Here is a 23,234-nt window from a genome sequence, read left to right as displayed (position 1 = left end):
CAGCCACATTCTCCACTTCACTGCACTGGGCTCTCAGGAGGAGCAGGTGGGCGCAGGGCCGGGATGGTCCCTGATGCATCCAGGAGCGCCCCCTCCCTGGTCTCCGGAAGGGTCCTCTGGCTGCAGAAACTGGACTGACGGTGAGAGGCAAGCACGCATGCCTGTTGGAGCGATGGTATCCAGTCGGTCGAGAAAGAAGGTGGAGACGACCAGTGTCTGTCAAAAATTTTATTTATTTTTTCATTTCACACAGAATGATGTTAAAATAAATCCTCAGTAATATATATTTATATACTTATTTCCTTGTGTTGATATTTACAAAAGACTGCAGAGCTCTATGAAGTCTATGTACACCTATGATCAGGTGGACAGGCAATGTTCATTGAGGCACGTATGTACACTTATATGTATAACCTATGTACAAATATCAGACCCTACTGACACAGGAACTCTCAGCTGCAGAAGTCCTGGGCGGGGCAGTGTTGGTGGGGCTGAAAGCTTCCAGAATATGTCAGCAAGAATGATAATACCTATACATCCTGTGCAATGCAGTTACAGCTGGTGTCTAAATTTTCATGAAGCAAACAAATAGTTAAATGACTCCCAACTCCCATGAGTCTTCCCCACAGGTCCTGCTCCGCCTTCAGCTCCCATTGGTCCCCGGCCTCTTATCACCATGGAGACCCCAGTTCCCTTTTGGCATCATCCTTACGAAGCTTTACCATCAGCCTTGGAGTTCCTTCTTCTATTGATCCCAGGGAGGCTTGTTTATCTGCCTCTCCTCTTTGAGTTTTCAGAAATTATTAGAGCTAGGGCACGGAGGGCAGCTGTGGAGCCATGCCAGAGCAGCAAGGAGCCAGTGCAAACCCTAATTAGAATCTGTGCTGTGTTAGCCTAAGTGAGCGGCCATTTCCACATTTTATCTATCTATCTATCTATATATATATATGGGTATGTGTGTAATATATAAAATCTCCAGAGACAGCCTATATAATAAGCATAGAAGCACATACGTCTAGGAGAGGAAATAGCATTCTGCACTCATGAGCTTTGCAGCTGTGTCCCTGATGAAAACGAGAGAATCCTCCCTGATGGCTGGCACCTTAATCCTGCCTGTTTCAAGATTACCCTTCATGGAGCGAGGGGCGCAGGGATGCAGAAACCCAGTCCGAGGCCAATTTGGCCTGGGCATTGTTTGCGCAGCAGGCTGGAGCTCGATCATGGGACTTTCCAGCTTCCTGGGGCCCTTGAAATGAAGGAATCATCCAAGCACGACAACAAAAGGAAACTGGGTCGCTGGATCCCACGTGAAGGCAGAACTGGGGCAAGCACGGAGCATGGTCAGACCCTCCCGAGCTGACACTCACCCTTGCCAAAGCCAGCTGGGCTGCTGTCCGTGCTTTCCCCTCTCTCTCTCCTGAGCCTGCAGCTGCTTGCTCCCTCCCAGCGCTACCTGGCAGGTTGCAGTCCTTGCCCTGCATTCATAAGCTAAAAAGGCAGGCATAGCAGCAGCTGACGTGGAAATTGAGAGCAAAGCGAGCCCCCTCCCCGCCCCAGAATATCGTCTCCCTGCCAGCTCCTTCTCTTGCTTCCTTAGCAGTCCAGAGTGTATGTGCTCATACAACATCAGCATCTAGAGATCATTTTCTAGGAGAAGCCAGGCTTCCAGGCCTCAGGAAGACGGAGAAGAGACACAGGACTGAGTCCTCTGAGTAACTACCCAAGGTCCTAGCGGACGGCCGTATTTACACTGCCCTCCTTTACCTAGAGGAGGAGGCTGCTGTCCACATTATTATATAATTACACCTGTTCTGCGCATCCGTCGGTGGAATGATGCAGGCAGTTCTCAGCTGCAAGCTCATCTGGAACATATCTGACTATTTGAGGAATGCAGGGGAGCACGGGACGTTATATCGGTTTCCATGCTGAGGTTCACACAGTGTGAGAAGCGGCTGTGCAGACAGGCTGCCTCAGTTCACCAGCTGGGCAGGCTAAGCCTGGGTTATGGGCTTCTACGGTCTGATGGCTGCCCACTTGGCCAGACTGGAGGGGCTGCCGGGTGTGTTGGGGGAGGGCAGGCACCCCTGCACCACCTCCACTGCATCAGATACCAGTGAGGGGTCCCTCTCACCCTGGTCTAGGGAGGGCACACACGGTCACCTGCAGGAGGTGAGGCTGGACCAACCTGCCATGTGTCTCATACACTGCCAGTGAGATGGAGAACCAGAGCATGGTTCAGCTCAGCCCCTGCTGTTTCTCCAAAGAGGCGACTGAATTATAGGTGCTCGACTGCCTACACTTGCCACCTAGATCTGATTGGAATCAACAACAGAAGGGCTTCTCACTTCCAGTGGTTGCTACGCATCTCCCCTTCTTGTGTGGGGCAGAGCCATTCTTTTGCTCTTCATTAAAAAGGACACTTTCAGATCTCATGAAATTCAAGCCTAGGGCACCATCAATGACAAAGAGAGAGCTCAACAGATCAGTCCTTTGCCAGGTCTGCAAGCTTCCCACTCCCCGAGCGCTACAAAGTTTGGAATAACTTTTCTGGTCTGCAGGGACGAGGTTACAGCCAACCAGGGCAGACAGAACAAAGGATAAAGCACCTGGTCCTTAGATCAGACTTCCCTTTTATCCCTGAGTCAGGCAGCCACCTGGGAGGAAAGGGAAAGATGCTGGAGCCTGATCTTTTGTTATGAAAGAACTACCTTCTAGAAAGTTCCCTATGCAGGAGAACAAGAATCGAACTGGAGAGATGTTAAGAATGCAAAGGAAGGTCATTTAAAAAATTCAAATAAATGCAGTTTATTTCTTGGATTGCCAAACGCCTTCCACATTAGTGAAGCTAAGGGGACCGGGCACTGTATAATTGTATAATTTTTGAAACAATGGTATACATATATACATATACTATACACGTATATACACAGATATATGTATATATGAAAAACCTCGGATAACTCAGGACTAATTAACCAAAACCTCGACTAATGAGAATTATGTTTCTCCCTACATTTTCAGTCGAACGAGGCAAATGAGAGCGAGGGCATTATCTGATGAGCCCAAGTAGCCAAAGTCCAGGTACGTACGTCCTACAGCCAGCATCCCTTTCGCCTGTTTCTTTGGTTTTCTCCACCTCCACGACTACGCAATGAGCACTGAGGGGGAGAATGTTGACCCTGAGCAGAGCAAGGTCTTCTGTCTCTGTCGTCTTCGAACATTCTACTTACTAAGGCGGGCAAGTTTATACTAACCTACTTAAGAAAGTCCCCCCCCCCAACAACAAAGGTTGAACCAAAACATGTTTTCCCAGCCCCACCCAAATAACCATAATTGTAAAGCAACAGGGATTCTTCCTTCCCTGAGGATTTCGCCATCAGTTAACTGAGGTTCTGCTGTATACATGCGTATAGAGCAAGGTAGACAGAAACGGAGTACAAGGGGACCCTGGAGCTGCCAGCCTTCCCTGATGGTCCCGTTGAAAATATAACCTCACAGGTTTCTTTCTTATTTTTTTTTTTCCAGGAAAGGAGATGCTTCTGAAGTCCCCAGTTATGTGTGCAAATATTTGTGCAACTGTACACCGTAGTGGGTGGTGGGGGTCTTTGTTTCACCGGTGTCATGCCCTAACCACCCAGACCTCAACCCACAGGCACCTGCTTCCCTCCATCGCTCTCATGGAGCCCCTTTGGTTAAACAAGGCAGCTTATTTGGAAGGGCAGCCGGAGGGTAATGCCCAAATCTGCCCAGGCTACCATCCCAGGTGCAAACCTTCAGGCCACCTTCCCCCAGCATCCATCTCCCAGAAGAGCGGGGAGGGAGGGAAACAAATGGATCAAGTAATGGCTTTTAGTGCGTGGAAACGATCTTCTGTAATGGCTCAGGATGCTTTATTCTTATCTATCGGTAAGAGCATTCCTGCAGGCTTCCGTCACACCCTGCCGGTCCGACTCAAAGTCCACGAGATGGGCGGGTGTGAGGTCAGTCACACTCAAGATTTCAGTGCCGAGAGGGTGTGAGAATGCCATGTGAGGGTGGGCCCAAGGGGTAGGTGGGAGCGGGGAGGGACAGGGGCACGGATGGAGACAGAGGGGTGCACATGGGGAAGAGTCAGAGCGACAAGAACACCTTCTCCTGCAGACCTCTCGCCTGTGTGTGTCTACATCCCACAGGAGGGTCTGAGCCTCAGAGGGCAGGAGTCACGTGACCACGTGGGAAGAAGAGGGAACTACAGCGACAGCGAACCGATGCCCAGAAGCCAAGGGCATCAACTGAGAGTCCAGGTACGATCCCTTTTCAGTCCTGAGAACAAGGTTTTGAAATAGCTATTGCTAAAGAAAACAGTCACTATGTATTTTATTGCACTTTTCCTCTTTAAAAAAATAAACGATGAGAGATGGAGCTGAACTTTGGTGGGAAGGGAAGCAGAAAGAAGGGAAAATTGAACTAGATTTGTTTGATGGAGAGTCCCATCCCAGCCTGCTTGCTGCTTTGATGAGAGGACAGGGCTGATCTCACCAAGGCCAAGGCTGAGGTTCTACATGATGGTCACCTCCAGCCATCTGGACCTCTCCCAGCATCCCACGCTCTGCCAGTGGGCTCAGGTGGCTAATGATGTTAATGAGGTTAAGGTCACGGGTTCAAACCTGGCAAGGGACACTTTGCCAAGGCCGGGGGAGTCTCCACTGTGTAACCAAGGAGCACCCTGGACATTACAGCCTCTGTGGACCAGCCCTCGCAGACCAGGCAGCCACCACCCAGATGGAGCTGTTATGACAATGGGCCCTGGGGAGCCAGAACTGGAGCACGGCTCACCATCCACACCCCTGTGTAAGCAACTCAAAGCAGTGCGATCCTCCTGCCTGCCCCGGGGGCGGGGGTTGGGGGGGTGGTCTGGTGCTACCCCCATGTGCAATTTGCAAAGTGTTTATAGTCTCCTTAGGGAAAAGTCAGCCTCCACCTCCCTTCACTACTGTGGGCAGCGCTGAACGTCCAGCCTGCCCTCACCCAACATGGCATGGCACTGATATTTGATGGCTGCCCATGAGTAAGGAAGCTGGCCAGAGACCTCACGCCAATGGAGAGATCTGGGGAGAGGTGATAGGACAGGCTAGTCCTGCAGCCCTCCCCACACAGGGCTGCCCCCTGAGCACCCAGGCTGGAGGCTCAAGCCAACAAAGCTTTCCATACCAGGCAACAGAAGCTGGAGGCACTAATACCCTTTCAAGGCTAACCTCCTGGTGACATACCCACGCTATCCTCAGAGACCAAGATGAGAGGGGCAGAGGGAAGCAGAGAGGAAGAACAAGTGTGTCAAATACCATAGAAGCTTCGGGAAGCCCAGAGCCTTGATTATGCCCTTAACTAAATTTCAGCCTCTGAAAAGTTGACTCTGAATCTGACCAGCTCAAGTACGCTTTCCTCCTAACTAGCTCTGCCACCCCACTCACCACGCTGCCCCCACCGTTCCTGGACCTCTTTCTTTTTAGATTCTAAAGTCTCCAGCTTTCTTGAGAGTTTGCACCATGGAAGCCCCTGCCGAAGCTAAAGGGAAAATCGATATCTTGACTTGAAAACACTGGAAAGGGCCGACACATGGCTCTAAATGCGCACATTTGGACCGACTTGTAACGACCCTTGCTGTCGTTACTTCCTCCGGGGGCACTGGGAGGTGTGACCATCTTTAGGAGAGAAGGGTGGGACACATCTTGAACAGTGGCAGGAGTAGAGACTGCTCTGATGCCTGACTTCGACTCCCCAACTTCCACCTGAGGTGAAGCCTTTGCCAAAATGCACCCAGTTCTCAGTTTAGCGGGTCATCTTACAAAACAGCTCATAATCTTACAAAGCATTTAAGTCGGGCCTTAGCATGTAAGGTACAAATTGGGCCCTCGAAGAAATGTTTGCTCGTGTAACATTAGGTTGAAGTCCTTCACCGTGTTTTACTTAAGCTGATTGGTGCGTGTTTCCTCAAGGCGCAGCCATTGGATGGGAGGCAGGGCTTCTGGGTGGAGCCTGCAAGGGGGAGGAGCCTCAGGAGTGGACCCCACTGGGCTTAGGCCCAAGAGCAAGAGAGATGCCACAAGCAAGTAAAGGGGACTCGTTTTAAGAGACATGTTTTAAGAGACACGTTTTAAGAGACAAGTTTATATGGTCTTGACTTTCTGAGGGAGCCCCCGGCAGAGCCAATGGGAGGGAAGGGCAAAGAGATGTGTGGGCTGAGGGAAGGGTGGGGGCATTTTCACTCTGGTTCTGGGCCCAGGACCCTGCAGATCTCTTGAGCCACCGTGGCTTTCAAAAGAATGGGGCTGAATCAGAGACCTCAGGGGCTGAGAACAGGGGAGCCTAGGCTATTGGGTCATCTGTGTGGACTTGCTTTGAAGGAAAGGACACAGCCAGGAGGTATATATTAATGGATTATCAGTTGTTCCGGGTCCTTCCACACTAGCACCTGGGTTTCTGGTGGGAGGAAGGTGACCAGGTAGACATCTCATGAGATTCCTAGGCTTAATCCGAGCTCCGCTTGACCATGCTGGCCCATCTTTTTGCTTTAAACTTTGGGGTTATTTTTATGAAATCTGGGGATAAGGGGGAGAGAAGAGACTAGAGGAAGAGATTTCTTGGAGGATACTGAGGGGTATAAATGCAGGCTAGGGAAAGGGGATTAAATCTGATTTTTTTGTTTAGGCCTTAATTTATAGGCATGGGGGCAGAGCAATGGATCTGAGTATCTGTGCACATCTCATGTGTGTTATCTATGTTCTTGGGGATGTGTGCTCTATTGTGTGTACCTAATATGAGTAAATGCATTGTGTGTATAAATCAAGATTGTGTGTATTGTGTGTAGAGAAACAATAGTAAAATATTCTTTGGGTATGCTGTAGTATACCCACGTGTCCATGTCATTTTTGGGTCTTCTGCATCTGAATTGCAGGTCGTGCTTTGTAATGATATATGCAGGTATTGTGTGTGTCCTATATTGGTACATACATTCCATGTCTGTGCCGAGTGTGCATATTTGGGTTATAGATCTAAATGTATATCTCCTGTGTATGCCCTTTTCATTAATTTGGTTCTGTGTATTTTGCATGTGTGGTGCCTGCTTTGGATGTGTGTGTGGCAACAGAGTAGATCTCTTTGGTGGGGTGGGCCTGTCTGTGTGCCTCTGTGGGTGATCATTTCGTAGTCTCAGGTCAAGGACACTGGGGTAAAATATCTACCCCCGACCTGGGGCTTAGGTATGGATTGTTTCACCATCTAGGTTCCCAGGGTCTGCGTCCCTCCATCCCACGTCTTGGAAATGCAGCACCACCTCCCGCGACGGAGAGGAAGAGAAGCCCAGAGTCTTTGCGCCGGGCATGGGATGCCATGCAGACCCCTGGGGATGTGGGTGACCAGGAACTAGTGAGCACCCTGGGCTGGTGCCCCACCCCCCAAGGTAACTGCAGGTGCTAGAGAGCCAGCAGTGAGGCTGAGGCTGGGGCTGGAGCTGGAGCCACGGCTGGGCAGCCCGACCACGCAACTTGCTGAGCTTGGGCAATTTAAGCTATTAGGTCAAAAGGCAAAGAAGTCTAGTTTGTGAGACAAAAGCCTCCCCACCCCCACTCCTTCCAGCGCCAGCTGGAACTTGACCTTTGGGCCATGCAGTGCTCCTTTTCTCTCAACCTGTTCTGGGGGTAGGGATTCTTAACCCAGCCTTTGGTTTCTTTAAGCGGCTCTGGTTGCCAGTTTAATGGGGAGAGAGTTTGAGCTCGGCAATCAAAATGATGCCTGAGGATCAACTAGGGACTCCATCCCTTGGTCCTGGACTTCAGAACTTTCAGCCCAGGTGAGGCTCCCTTTAAGCCCAGGGACGGGGTCTCTGGGAGCCCTCCTCCTCCGTGTCCTTGGTTTCAAAGCAGGCCATCCATTCTGGCTCTTTAGGCAAAGGGGCGTGAAAGGGACTGCTGCGGAGCCCAATGGCCAGGTTGTTTTTGTATATTTTGCATCTGAGTTGCAGGTTGTGTCTTTGTACATGGGGCAGGCAGGTCTCTTGTGTATGTTCTATGTGGTTAAGTACGTTCCGGGTCTTAGATAAAAACCAAACGGGGTGGGGGAAGATGAGAATGGAGATGATGAACGTGATGGGCTATAGAGAGGAGGCCTGGGGTGGGTCTGGCCCAGGACAGCTGGAGCTGTGAGGGCCCTGGGGCCCTTGTGCACTCGGTAAGACAAGCTTCAGCCATGGGGAACTGAAGCTGCAGCACATGGAGGGCAGAGAGACAATTCTAACATCTACGAATCCACGAAGACTGGAGTGTCTGAGGCAACGGCGGCAAACCCAGGCCCAGCGGGGTTACCAATGAGACAAGTGAACCCACTAGGCCTCTGAGACAACCAACCCACCAAGCAGTGGATTTGCTCCTGAACCTGAACTCCAGAGAATGAAAATATGTGTGTGCATATATACATATACACACGAATGTATGTATATATATGTATATAGAAATATATATATATATGTGTGTGTGTCTATATCTACACTCTGGTGCACATAGTCAAACACATGCATATATTGCCCTGTGTCAGAAATATTGCATAAGCTTATACAAGGTTCAAATGCAATTTTTTTCTACAGCTAGCTAGGTAGAGGAACTCGGGAAAGAGATACTTGATACGTATTTATATACACTAGATCCAGAGATCCACCTGTCCTCAGGACGAGATGCCAGGTCAGCTGTACCGTCATGCCCACGACTAGGTTAACACCTAAGGTACAGTCAGTCACGTGAGGTCTTTAGACACTGCCTTCCCTGCTCCCTCTCCTGGCTTTGCAGAGGTCTGTGCCCCCACTTGGAAGAACAAGGATGGGGGTGGGGTGGCTGGAGGACCAGAAGTTTGGGTTCCCTGCTCCAAACAGTCAGTCTGTTTTTTTCCTCCTGATTGAGGGCTTTTGTCTTCTGATGGGGGGCAGGGGAAACCCTAGTTCAATGCCATTCCTAGGCTATTAATACTCTAGATATGAATACTGTGTAGGCTACTAAGAAAATAGGTTATCTCCCGTGTTTTAAATATTGAGATTCATGCAACAAACACCCATGCAGCTCTATCGCATCACTGGTAAATTTCACTGCCGTGTCAGTGTAGCGGGGCCACAGCATTGGAAAGCAGATGCCTGCAAACTCCAGTGTGACGAAGATATAAGACATGTCTTTGTGACCCTGAAGCCTGCAAAAATGGTGCGATCTGAAGCTGAGCGGTCCCTAGGTGTGCTGGCTTCTCCCTGTAGGCTGAAGGGAGCAAACGTGAAACTCGACAACTTGCATTTGGCCATCCTGACTATCCCTCCTCCCACCCCGGGCTTCCCTCACATCGACACTGCAGAGAAAAAACCAAATGTAGCATTTTCCGTTACGAAACACAAGCCTCCGGAGCATCTACTTGGCAACTGCAATTCACAAAACCCCCAGCCTGTGACACAGAAAGTAATTCCAACACACAGCACTGTGTGTTCTTTTCAATGCAAAAATGGGAATGACCTTTTGAGTCATTACCAGAACTTTAAAGCTGAGCCACCGCGGTGTGGTTTTCCTCTGTGAAGGGGGAGGTAGGTTCAAATGGGGTTGGGGGGGGGCGCATCGCCAGGATGCCGTGTGCATCTCTCTCCTTGGGAAGGAAAGGTGACACTGATGTGGTGGGCTCTGTGTTTGCTATGAGGTGGCCTCAATGTGTCCTTCTGAAATCCTGGCTCCATAGGTGATTCCCGTCTTTGGAACCCCCTAAGCCGGTGATGAAGATTTGCATGAAAGCCATGGATAGATATTCTGCGTTCTAAATCAAAAATCAAAAGATCGAAAGTCACTTGCACGACTATTGCTCTCCATGCAGAACCAGATACACACTGTGGAAACACACTGACTACAATGCAGGCTGTTATGCAATATCTGCATTAGTTCCTTTGAGCTGTGAGCACGTTGATAGGGTTCAATCAGACATCAGTTAACATTTTGGTAATATTCACATAGTTTGTATTAGCCAAAGTACAGTTGGCTGTTTTCAAGTTTTCCTCCCTAAAGTCCTCGTTACTGTTGTTTACCCCCTCCTGGATCTCCATGTAATCGGACTTACTAATGGTAGAGGCACTTCGACTTTTCTTTAGGTCAGGGGAGGATGGGATCTTTGGACAGCTCGTCACTTGCAAATACTGGGCCTGCTCCTCTCCCTCTGTCTCCCGGTGGTAGAAGTAGTTGAAATTGGACACTATGACAGGGACCGGTAAGGCAATGGTTAACACACCCGCAATTGCACACAGGGACCCCACGATCTTTCCCCCAATGGTGGTTGGAACCATGTCTCCATAGCCTACAGTTGTCATGGAGACGACTGCCCACCAGAAGGCATCCGGGATGCTGGGGAACTGGGACTCGCGCTCATCGGCCTCTGCGAAATAGACAGCACTAGAGAAGAGGATGACCCCGATGAAGAGGAAGAATATCAGGAGGCCCAGTTCTCTCATGCTGGCTTTGAGGGTCTGCCCTAGAATCTGGAGACCCTTGGAGTGTCTGGACAACTTGAAAATCCGAAAGACTCTTACCAACCGGATGACACGGAGGATGGCCAGCGACATGGCCTGCTGGCCCTGCTGAGCATCCTCTGGCTTCTCAGCCAGCTCTGTCCCCAGGGTGATGAAGTAGGGGATGATGGCCACGATGTCGATGATGTTCATGATGTTGGTGAAGAAGCCAGCCTTGCTGGGACAGGCGAAGAACCTCACCAAGAACTCAAAGGAGAACCAGATGATGCAGAGGGTCTCCACAATGAAGAAAGGGTCGGTGAAGGACGTAGACGGCTGGTAGCCGACGGTGCTGTTGGAGTAGGTGTGGAAGGTCACTCCGCTGCCGTGCATGTCTTCGTTCTCGTCCCGGAATATGGGCAGCGTCTCCAGGCAGAAGCTGACGATGGAGATCAAGATGACCATGACAGACACGATAGCTATAATCCTGGCCGGCCCTGAGCTCTCTGGGTACTCGAAGAGAAGCCACACCTGTCTCTGGAACTCGTTCTCCGGCAGAGGACGCTCTTCCTCTTTGATGTAGCCTTCATCTTCCCGAAACATCTCCATCGCTTCCTCGCCCAGCTCATAAAACCGGATTTCTTCGGAGAATATATCTAAGGGCACATTCACGGGGCGCCTCAGCCGCCCCCCAGACTGGTAGTAGTACAAGATGGCATCGAAGCTCGGGCGGTTCCGATCGAAAAAGTACTCGTTCCGGAGGGGGTCAAAGTATCTCATCCGCTTCTTTGGGTCCCCCAGCAGGGTCTCGGGGAACTGGGCTAAGGTCTTTAGCTGGGTCTCAAACCGCAGTCCCGAGATGTTGATAACCACCCTCTCGCAGCACTCGTGGTCTGCCTCTGGGTCATAGGTGTCCTGCGGGTGCCCAGGGAGGGCGGCCGCCTCGTCCGCTGGGTCTCCGGTGGCCACGGTCATAATTGGAACCGAGAGAAGCGCCTCTCCCTACGCCTTCTAGCTGCCTGGCGGCAGGGAGCTCAGGGTGCTGCTTATGGCCCCAGGAAACACAGCAGCATCGGCCTGGGCTCCTGCAGGAGAGCCCCGAGGGCTCTCTGGGAGCCGAAGGGACAGCCCCGCTTGGCTGAAAGACAGAGGCGGTTAAGGACATAAGACCACTCAGCACTGGCAGCCGGACCTGGGTTGCCGCTTTTTCAGCCAAAAGTTCAAAGACGTCACCCCCACCCCCACCCCCACGACAAAAAAGCAAGCTTTCCTTTCCCCTTTCAACCTGGCTGTGGATCAGAGGGGAGCAGGGGGCAATCTCTCAAGAAAGCTCTGGAATGCCCTGCACTGGGGGCAGGTGGCTGGTACAGGTCCCGCTGCACTACACAGGCTTTGAGGAGCACTGATTTCTCCCACACTAGAGGCTGGAAGGGAGGCCACTCCCAGGCACTGAACTAACATCTTGCAGATACCTGCACCCTGGAAGGTACGCACCGTGGCGGGTCTTGGGCCTGGGTCTCCCTCACTACCCCCATCCCAATGGCTCTGCACATGGCTGTTATTAAGCAATAGATTGCTTTACCTGGCAAGGCAGGAATCTGCAGCTGTCTTCCTCGCAGGGCTGATCTGATGCTGTGGGAATCCTAGATACACAAACAGGCAGCCCGACTCCCCATCACGTCTTCTCACTTGAGCTAGAAATAGTGGTGAGTCATTCTGGGCAGGAGGGCAGGCTCCAGGTCCTGGAGGTGAGCTCCAGGGCTGGGCTGGGCTGGAGGGGCCGTGGAGTGCCTGGCCAGGGGCATGTAGGACTTGAGGACAGCCTAGCTTGGGTCTGAAGCCTTTGGAAGGAAGGAGGCAAGATGCAATGCTCAGCAAAAGCCGGAGTCCTCCTGGCTGTCCTCAGGAGGTGTGACGTTGCCTGGAAAAAACAGCAGCAAGGTGGAACCGGGGCTCTGGGGCAGCTGGTGCCAAGATTTAGGAGGGCTCTGGTGGCTTCGCTTCCATGCCCACCTTCCATTCTGGTGTCACACCTGAGAACTATCCTCAGCCTCCCAGCCTCCTCTGGGCAGGCTTCCATTAGTTAGAAGCATTTTCTCCCGGGAAAAGAGCCTTCAGACTTGGCTGGGCCCGGTTCCTCCAGGGGCCTCCCCTGGCTGAGCCAGATTCCCCCATTGGTCCTCTGGGCAAAGCCCTCCCACCCCCAGGTCAGGACACAGCATCTCGCAGCGGGGAGGGCTTGCTACACTGCAGCCTGACTTCAAGCTCTGACCTCTGCAGAGTCCTAGAGGAAGGACCACACACCCCATCCTTTGCCCCCCAACATCACTCCTTCGGGGCTCAGGGAGACCCCTCACACAGAAAGGTCAGCCTCCAAAAGCTGGCTGGCTTGGTCCCAGGACTTACTCTCCCTCGGGGATTCCTGGGGGGCAGGCCTCCCTCCGGGAGGGGTGGCATTTGAACCGGGCAGGCGCTCGACCACCGATTTCTCCCCAAGAGAGAATCCCTCCCGTCTCCTTGGGCCGGGAGCGCAGAAGCAAGGCTCAGTCCGCCTGGCTGTGAGGCGGCTTGGCAGCAGCGAGCGGAGGAGCCGGGAGGCTCCGGGCTTCCGGGCTGGCCCCCTGCCGGCCCAATCCTGCCGGCCCTAGGGCGGGGAGGGGTCCCGGCCCTCTCCCCATCGCCCCGGGCTCCGGCCGGGATTCCGCCGGGCGCGCTCCGCGCGGGTGGACCAGACCCACCAGCTGGCCGCGGCAGCGAGCGCCACCTTAACCCCCTCCTGCCCGGTCCGGTGGGCTCTCGCTGCGGCCCGAGCGCAGCCCAGCTCTTTTTGCCCCTGGTGTCCCGCCGAGGGACCACCGAGGTTCGAGTTCCTTCCAAAAACCCTGGAGCCTGAACTCTGGGGGCGGGGAGCAGGCTGCTGCCCCCGATCTCAGCGTCCTTCTAAGAGCTGGGGCTCCGCGGCAGCCCACGGCCCCAGGAAGCGGAGAAGCCCTTCTCGGCCGCAAAGCCGTTTTAATTCCGAGCTGGAGAGGAGAAGGCAGCCCGGCGGTCCCAAGTGATTCGGGTCCTACCAACCGGCGCTATTTACCAGACATGGTTATGCTGTCAGCTGCACTTCCCATCACCCGCCAGCTCCTCTCTGCGCCCTCCGCCCCGCGCCCCGCACTGCCCGGAGGGTCCCCGAGCCCTTTCCCCGTTCTCTCCTTGCGCTGGGCGCCAGCCCCCACCGCCCCGGCCCGCCCCGGCCTGGGCCGGCAGCCGCGATTACCACCGATCGCCCGCCCCCGGACTCAGCCCGAGCCTGCCGCGATGCAGGCTGCCCAAGTGCCCCGCAGCCCCGGCCAGGGGGCGGCAGCAGGCGCAGCCCAGCGCCCCGACACCCATTTACCCTTCCCGATGGGCTGCCGGAGCCTCCATGTTTCTGGGTGACTGCAGGCGCCGGTGGAGCCGGGGTGGCGGGCGGCGGCGGGGTGCGAGCGGCCAGCCGGGAGCCGGCTCTGCAGTCCCGCGGGCGGCGCGTATGGAGCGCCCGGCAGCCGCCCGCAGCCGCACCGCGCCACGCAGCGCCGCACCTGGCCGGCCGAGAACTCGAATTAAAGGGGCCAGCGGGGGCCCGAGCCGGCGAGGCGTGCCGCCTGCCGCCGCCACCCGGCGGGCCGCTCAGTTGGGTCCCCGGGCCCCGGCCCCCTTCCCGCCAGGAAAACACCTCATCCTTTGGCAGAGCTCAGCTTACTAACCAGAACCTGGTGGAGGGTTCAGATGGGTGATGCCCGAGAACCGGGGTGGGGGGTGGGTGGGGGAGAAGTTTAGAAGCGGTCACGAGAGGCTCCTGCCAATGTAATGAAGCAGACAAGGAGGAGACAACCAGCAGCTCTCCCAGGCCGGAGAAGGGATCCAGCCCCCGGGGAGATGTGCTGCTATTATTATGTTGCTGCCAGACAGAGTCTGCAGACCCCCTCCTGGCCCTCTCGCGCTGGCGCGCCCCCTCCTCCAGCTCTGTCTCCCACCTCCCTCTTACCCAGCCCAAGCTTTGGCTTCGCCGGGGAATGCAGCAGGTGCGGCTGGCCGCAGTGTGGCAGAAACTCGCTGCTGTGTTCGCCCCCACCAGGAGGAGCCGCAGGAACCGGCAGAACTGCAGAGCCGGCCCTCTGGACTCCCTCCCCCAGAGATGGGGCAGGAAAGGCTGGGGGACGCTGTGCAGCTGCCCCAGGGGAGGGCCGGCTCCTCACAAAACGGCCCCCCTCGCAGACCTTGCAGGACCAGCGGACCCACGGGGCTCTGAAGTTGGGAAGGCAGCGCATGGCATCCCCCCGGGGTGGGTGGTGGAAGGGGCCTTTGCTTTTGGAGGAATGTCTGGGAAGCCTAGTCTGCCCTCTGCTCAGATGGAGGATCGGAGAGGGTCTGGAGTGCTCTTGTGACCCCTGTGACAGCCCCTGCTAGCTCTGGTCTCTGGATCCCTGTCCAAATTACGGATCCTTGGACCCCAACTGCAGCAGACACGGAGCCCTGCATACAGGGGGCCTCTGGTCCAGAGAAGATGCTGCAGGGCCCTCTTTGCTCCGAGAAGCCTCCTCCCTAGGCCTGGAGCTCCTGCTGGGAGCTCTGGGGACCCCCAGGGTCCAAGGTTGTGGGGTTCCAGTGTTTCATGAAGATGGTGGACAAGGAATGGCTTAAGACTGTGGGCCCACCCAGAGGTGCAGGGGGTGGTCAGGAGGGCAGTGACCTTGGTGACCTCTGGGGATGACAGATGACAATCAGGCAGGACCGATTTCGTTTAGAGCTCCTAGAAGATGCACTGGCAGTATCCCAGCCTGAGAGTGGCCTGGGCGTTTTAGAGCCAGTCAGGTCCTGGGCAAGTTCATTCACATCTTGGGGTTTCCGTTTCCTCATCTACAAAGTGAGGAGAGTTCATGGCCATTAAACTGGGTTCAATTGTTTATGTGAGGAGTGGAGAGCAGACACCCCACAAATGATGGTTTCTCCACTCTGCTTTCCTAGGAGACTCCCCTCTCACTCCCAGCTTCCTGCTTATCATTTGGCTGTTTCTCTAAGCACCCGATCACCTGGTTTCATTGCCCTGTTCTCTCTGCTTCCAGGTTTGCTCCCTGAAAGCTCAGCCATTTCCACCTCCTGCATCAAACTGCCCTCCAGAATCCAGCTCCACATTTCTTCTGGAAGCTTCCTCCCTGACCAGCCCTGCAAGGCTCTGTTCCTCGTTCTTGCCACATTGGGTCTTCCTGTCAATTAAAGCACCACAGCCTTACCCATTGGCTCATGCCTGTGTATTTTCTCGGCCTTCCTTTGTTGAAACGAAAGCCATGCACAGGGAACAGCTCTTGAGGAAGAATCAATCATCGTGTTCACGGGTGACAGGTGCTCAGCTGTCACTGTGCCCAGCACCTGTACCCAGCGGGACGCATAATCCTCACAGCTCTAGGAGGTGCTTTCTATCCCAGCCCCATCTCAGGGGAAGGGAAGCTGGGCAGAGAGATGAGGCAACGTGCCCAAGGCCACCGTGGTGGTGCTGGGACTTGACTCAGGGCTTTGTGACTCTGAGACACACACCCACAGCCCCCACCCTCACTGCTCAGGAGGAACGAGCAGCCCCTACATTTCTTCCCCTCTTTGGGATTTTCCTCTGCCCCTCCTTCCATCTGGCTAGCCTCGGGGCTGTGCCACGCTCCCTCCCGCCTTGAAAGCCCGATCTAAGTCTGAACAGCAACCCAAACGAAATTAAGCAAAGAAAGAAAAGAAACCCTAAGAATTGCTCACAGGTACAACGAGGCGGCTCCCGCTTGGAAAGGCATCTCTTGGGTTGGCAGTGCTGGGTGACAAAAAAATCCAGACCCAGTTGCTACTCCCGACACTTGCTAGCTGTGTGATCTTGAGCAAGTTATTTCACCTCTCTGAGCCTTGGTTACCTGATCTGTCACCATCTCATGGGTGGTAAGATGAAATGACTTCTAGAGGGGACAGCCAGCCGGCTTAACCCAGACGTTTAGTCGTCTTTAGCTCATGGTCACGATTTCTCATTTTGGCCACAGAAGAGCCTTCCCTAAGGCAGGTCACCCCCCCAAAGACCACTCCCTTCTCCTTCAGTCCAGTTTCCTGCCTCCAGCAGAGCCAAGGACTGGAGACCGTCGTCGCATGAGCGACCTGCCCCTGCTCCATGCAGGAAAAGCATCATTTCCTGCACTGAGTCCTCGGGCATTGAGAGGAGGTGCTTGTGATGGTGCATCTGTGCTCACACCGACCCCCACACCCACCCGGGGACAGGAGGGGAGTCTCTTAGTCCTTCCCACCACAATTTCTGAACGTAGACGCCTGCAGAAGCTCCCTTTGCAGGGCTCACTCCCAGAGGACCAGCTCTCCGTCTTTGCATGACTGCCAGTCCTGCTGATGCTTGCTGTAAAGTTAGTCTACTTCCCAGCTGGTAGGCAGCGTTCATCCAGCAACCAGGCCACCCACTGTGGCGGCCCAGCCCACGGGAAGCCGGCCAGGGGAGCCTATGGCACGTGAGCCCAGGCACTGGGCTGACAGCTCTCCTTCAATGATTTGATTTAATCCTTGCCACCTCCCAGGGGGAAAGATGCCATTATCTCTATTTTACGGATGCGGATACCAGAGCTCAGAGGCGGCCAGTCGCTGTCCAGGGTAATTTAGCTGGTAAGTGGTGAGGCCGGGATGGACCTGGACCGTCTGACTTCACAAATCACTATCCCATTAGGCTGCCTGTTCCTACTGCCAGCGGGGTGCCAGGACTCTGAGCTCCCTCCCTGGTCTTCAGAACATGGATTCAGTCCAGCAAGACCTTGCAGAGCCTCGGGGCATATCCACGAGTCCCGTGGAGGTTGCCCAACCTGACAGGAGGTCTCTTTTAGAGGTAGCTGGTGCTGATGGTTATTAAATGTTCATACCAAGGGAGCCGGGACAGTCTCACAATCAGGCCCCGGCTATGAACACCCAGAGACAGAGGAGCGTAGCGGTGGAAGCGCAGCTGCTGGAGCCGGCAAGTCCAGGGCCCCATCCCAGGCCTGGCACATTTTGGCTCTGTGACTCGGCTCCTCCCCTCGCGTTTCCACTGAATGACTTAGAACCGTGCCTGTGCCGTGGCAGACACTAAGCGTCAGCTGTCACAGCCCATCCTCTCAGCACGGCCACCATGCTCTTCTTCTCCAGTAGGAATGGAAGTGGAAGAGGTTTACGATGAGCTGGGATGGCAGGCACCGCCTGGGTTCTAAGCCACCTCCCCAGGACCACCTGGAGCTTCAGCTGCCTGTGAAGGACGGATGCTTCCTTCCTCACTTCCTCTCTCTTTCTTTCGCTTTTTAGGGCCACACTTGTGACATGTGGAAGTTCCCAGGCTAGCGGGAGAATTGGCGCTATAACTGCTGGCCTACACCACAGCTCACGGCAATGCTGGATCCTTAACCCACTGATCGAGGCCCGGGATCAAACCCACATCCTTGTGGTTCCTAGTTGGATTCTTTACTGCTGAGCCATAACAGGAGCTCCCTGGAGGATGGTTTCTGAGTGTGCTGGTACTGTCCCCCCGCCCCATCACAGCGTCTCTGGGCTCTTCTGACTCAGGACCTTCTCACTCAGGCTGCCCAGGGTGGCCTGGATGTCAGGGGAGGAAACTCTGAAAGCCCCAATCTCCCATCTATAAGAGGGACAATCCCTGTTCTCCAGCCAGCTCCACAGACAGCTCCCATCTGTACGGAGCCCTGGTGGCTCACAGAGGAAGCCGGCTCAACTTCTGAGCCAGCTGGCCCAGGTCAGATCAAGGCAGGCCCAGGACGAAGATGGCTTGACTGCTGGCCCTGCCATGGCTGGCTCCCTGGTGCTCTGTCTCCAGCCCAGGCCTCTCTCCAGAGCTGTGGGCACAATGGCCTCACTTTGCAGGCCTGCTTCTCCCTCATGCTCACTTTGTTGGGAGAGACACCACCTTTACCCTGATGCCCAAACCAGAAACCTGGGCATCCTTATCGGCTCTCTTTGCTCCTCCTCCCCCAGATACCCCACAGCCAGCTGAGTACTTGGCCTTGGTGTCCGTCCACCTGTCTCCCTCTCCCACCTCCCTGGTTTAAGCCACCTGCAGGCAAGGTCTGGGCCACTGGAGCCTTTCCTGGTCCCCTGCCTTCAGACTAGCTCTCCCGGTCTCTTTACCCCACGGTGGCCATAGTGACCCTCCCAAAGCAGGATCAAGTCCTGTCACTCACCTCTTAACTTGTCTTTGACTCCCTATTGCTCTGATGCAACCTGCATGTCCTAAAAGGCAAGCAAAGCCGTTCGTGAACTCCCCCGCCCCCTCTTTGTCCCTCATCCCAGAAGTCTATACTGGCATCAAATCCAGTGATCTCAAAGGCTTGAATTGGCTTCAAACACACAGATTAGCCAAAGACCTGAAGTCAGACAGACCTGAGGTTGAGTCCTGGCTCTGCTGCTTGCCACTCATGGGACCTCGGATGGGGCAGTTTTCCTGGCTGTGTTCCAACCTGTGTAATGGGAACATAGCCAGGCCTGCCGCTCGCTTCGAGGATCCAATAAGAGAAGGTACACGGGGTGTTTATGCCAGTGCCTCAACTGCAGAGAGGGTTCAAGAAATATGAGCTTCCAGATGGTTCCAGCATCCTCACCCAGAACACCCTCCCCCTGCATCACCCCAACGACTATTTCCAACATTCAGCTCATGTCACATCCTCCATGAAGCCTCTCTGGACCCTCTGCCTGGTCTCTGGCCTCCAGTGCAGTGCCTGCATGCTGCCCAGGGCACAGGCCAGCACGTTGGTCCTGGGATGTGTCTCTGTCCCCATGCTGTCTCCCATGAGGTGGGGAGCATCCTGAGGGCAAAGGCACATGTCTTTGGCGGCGTCCCCATGTCTGGTCCAGGCCAGGCCCAGCAGTGTCTGTGAACCAGTGAACGTCGGTAGATGCACGGACCACATGGCCCCCCAGCTTAACCATCTCCCCCTGCCTTTCAGCCCCTAGACTTGGCATCTCTGGAGGGCTCCTGCTTCTGAAGAACCCCGAGTCACCACGGGACCAGGTGAGGGCTGGTCCTGACTCTTGCCTTAGCCTTGGAGGGATCCCGAAGGAGGACTGGCCTCATAGTAGCCACCACTGGTGGAAGAGCACCCCCAGGCTGCCCCTGCGTCAGAGGATGGCAGAGGGGGGATGCTGAATGCCCAGAGGGACGTGGCTTCCTCTTTCACAGAGAGGTTAGGCACCTTGCTCAAGGTCACCCAGCTAGTCCAGGCAAGAGCCAGGGTTTGAATTCAGGCTCCAGCATTCATGCTCTTAGCACTTCTGTGCTGTTTTCATAGCTTGACTGTCCAGGCGTCCTGTGGGCTGGCCCTGATCTTGTCCACCTGTCACTCTGCACCTTAAGCTTTGCAAAGATCCCTAAGAGTTCTGAGGCCCCCGCCTCCGGCTTCTGCACCCCTGCCTTCAGGGACCGGTGCTCGCGGCCTCGCACATGGGTCGTTCCAATTCTGGACAGAGCTGATTTTGGATTGCCTTTCACTGACCTGGGATCTTCCTTCCTGAAGCCTTCACCCAGGGGTCTTCATCCTATTCCTGGCCATTAAGTGCACTTCGGCTTCTCCCCCTGTCCCCAGCCCACTTCCACACTTCACAGAGCTGAAAACAATCATGGCCTCTTTTCTTGGAGGTCATTGTCCCCAGGCCCCCAGTGCTTCCTGAAATGCCACGCTTGAGGCTTTGCATCGCCCTCCCGTCTCTGAAACTTACTCTAACTTTTACGTACGCCCTACACGAGGTCCTCAGATCCAGGTGCTCTGACCCAGGTGTGACCCAGCCAGCCCAGCGGTGGCGGCACTGTGACTGCTCTTGTCCCCATGAATCAGCCTGGCACACATGGTCTCCTTAGTGTCCTCAGCCCGATTGTTACTATAACCACCTTCTTCTCTCCTCTTTCCTGCCTCTGGTCCACAGGGAAGGGGAAGAGAGCAGACACCCGAGGAGCAAGTGACTATCATGGGAAGACCACGGGCTTGGTGGTTCTAGCCCCAGCTCTGCCACCACCTGGGTAAGTCACTCCCGCTCTTTGGGCCTCAGTTTCCTCCTCTGTAAAATGGGAAAGCTGGACTCCCTGAAATATACAAGCTCCTCCTGTCCCATGACACGTTCTTTGACTTGGCCCGGCTAACGCCTCGCAGATGGGAGCCCCGTGCCAATGGACATGTCTTATTATGCACCACTATTCCATAAATGCCCCAGTTATAACTCGTCCACCGAGAGGACGTGGAGGCTCGGGGAGGACCTGCTCAAGGGCACATGGCTCTGGTGAGCGGCAGGGATGGGATCCCGGCCCAGGCCTCATTGATCCCCGAGTCAGCAGCTCCCCCTCATATCTCACCGCCTGTTTAAAAAGGGAAGGAGGAATTTGGGAGCTGCCAGATCACTGTGAAACGCATCCTGAAATAATTCAAAACGGTGCAAACCTGATGCTCAGTGCATCTTAATAACATTCTCTGAGTCCAAGAAGGGTCATTACAAGGGGAACCTGGAGAGGCTTTAATTCTGAGATCCTATGGAGAGAAAATGGGCTTAAACTGCAGGGAGAGGCTTCAGTTAGACGGGGGAAGTGGGGGGGGGCGTGGATGACAGACTCTGTGGGATGTTTGACAGACCAAGCAGTGACCCAAAGGAGCCCTTTCAGATCAGGGCAGGGACCAGAGTGCATCGCATCACTTAAGAATGGCCTTCCCCAGAATGGGGAGGAAGGAGAATCAGATGAGTGAAGGACCGACCGGGTAAGAAAGTACCAGGTAGTAACTCCGTGCTTGTTGGATGGAATGAGCGCTGGTCTGGAGAAGCAGCAGGGCCCGGTCCAGGGAACTCAGGTCTGGGGTTCCGGATGACTCAGCCGTTCCGGATGAGTCTTCGAAGAAGGGGAAAGAGGAAAGAGAGAGGATGGAGGTGACTGAGCCGTCTTGGCAACTTTCCTGATGTTGCAGAGCCAAGATGCACCTGGAAAAGTGAAGGGAGGATGGTCTAGGAATGGACAAGGGCGTGAGGAATGGCTAGATGGAGGGACAGGGACTTGGAACCGTGTCCCCCAAACCCCCTACACATTCCCAGCCCGGTCTGGTCTTGACGTGCCTGCTTTTCGCCTGAAATTCCAGGCTCGTCCAACAGTGCCACCCAGTGGCCATGTTGGTGAGGTGCAGAGAGGTGCCCAGGGAAGCCAAATCAGAGCGCGGAAGAGGAAAAGTACCCAGCCACTCAGAAAAAGAGAAAACTCTGAGCTTCTTCCTGCCTCGAGGATGTGGTGCTGGGCTCCCCACGGGCCTCCAGGTCTAGGCAGAGCTGTTATGTAAGGGTCCTGCACACCCTAAAGGACGTGCTCTCTTCTCTGAATTCTGGCCCTTAGACTCTACTGGGTTAATAAGCCAGAGCGTCCCTGAGCCGTGGATCCCCACGCCTCCCCGGGCATGGACCTGAAGAAGCAGGGGTGTCTGCAGCCCCTCCCACAGGCCTCCCTTTCTGGGATGCTGAGGCCTGTGCGTGCATCTGATCACGGCCAAGGTCAGCACAGTGGGGTCCCCAGGGCAGCAGTGGAGGGGCTGGAAGTCACGTCACAGTGGAATGCAAACACTTCCCTTCTCTTCCAGCTTCACCCTGTCCGAGGTCCATCAACTTCCAGGAAATAAGCAGAAGTTCTTTCTCGAGTGGGACCCCAGAGTTAGATGGTAAAGAAGGGGGCAGGTTCCCAAGACAAACGCAGTAGAACTTGGGGATGAGAGTCTAACGGAAGCGCTCGTCTCCCTGCTTCTGTGATGCGGCTAATGCCGAATGGGGGTGGGCGCTATCTTCATGCCCAGTCTAAAATGCCTGGACTGAAGCTTGGTGAGGTTGACTCTCCCGGTCCATGTAGCCAAGGCAGAATGAACTAGCTTACATTCAAGAATAAAGTACAGGCTGGTTAGCAAGGGGGAATCGTTGACGGGAGGGATAAATTGGGAACTTGGGGGTGGAATATACACACTGCTATATAGAAAATCAATAAGTGGCAAGGACCTACTGGGAAATCTATTCAACACCCTGTGATGGCCTATATGGGGAAAGAATCTGAAAAAGGATATATATATATATATATATATTTAACCATCTAGCCGTCTAGCCATTCCTCACGCCCCCAGGCCCTTGTCCACTCCTGGATCATCCTCCCTTCACTTTTCCAGCTGCATCTTGGCTCTGCAACATATATATATATATATATATATATATATATATATATATATATATACTGATTCACTGGCTGCACACATGAAACTAACACAACATTATAAGTCAATACTATCCTCTAATAAAATTTATTTTTTTAAAAAAGAACAAAGTGTAGGAGTTCCCTGGTGGCCCAGAGGTTAAGGACTCAGCATTGTCACTGCTGTGGCCAGAGTTCAATCCCTGACCTGGGAAATTCTGTGCCCCCCCCGCAAAGTGTAAAGTACAAAAGTGCATAAGAGAAGGAAAGCCATCATAAGAGATGGAGCATTTGAGAGGTGTCCCTAAGGAGAACTTCCAGAGGCCTGAGAGGGACGTTGAGGCAAGCATTGGGCTTTCTGCCTGGGTGATCCGTGTACCTCACCCCCATGTTTCATTCATCTGTTCAGTCTCTGTGCAAAGGCTCTCCAGGGCAGCCTGCCTCAAACAGTGACCCCTCACCCTGTACCTAACCGCGCTCTGTCTTGTCATCATAGCATTTATCTCTCCC

General features: G+C 54.3%; 1 protein-coding gene across 8 annotated transcripts in view; it reads right to left on the bottom strand.

Moving 5' to 3' along the window:
* KCNA2 (potassium voltage-gated channel subfamily A member 2) overlaps positions 214-23,234 on the bottom strand; it is a 35,250-nt gene continuing 12,229 nt past the window's right edge. The window contains exons 2-4 of one of the 8 annotated variants that reach the window (XM_021088699.1): positions 21,283-21,487; positions 12,075-12,413; positions 214-11,630 (exon numbers count right to left, since the gene is read on the bottom strand). In XM_021088699.1, coding sequence (XP_020944358.1) covers positions 9,968-11,467 — 1,500 coding nt within the window. In that variant the 5' untranslated portion in view covers positions 11,468-11,630; positions 12,075-12,413; positions 21,283-21,487 and the 3' untranslated portion in view covers positions 214-9,967. 8 annotated transcript variants of the gene reach the window in all.

This window comes from Sus scrofa, chromosome 4, assembly GCF_000003025.6.
Source record: "Sus scrofa isolate TJ Tabasco breed Duroc chromosome 4, Sscrofa11.1, whole genome shotgun sequence".
NCBI classification, from domain to species: Eukaryota; Metazoa; Chordata; class Mammalia; order Artiodactyla; family Suidae; genus Sus; species Sus scrofa.
Note: the sequence above shows the minus strand (reverse complement) of the source record. Positions and strands in the feature narration are given on the sequence as shown.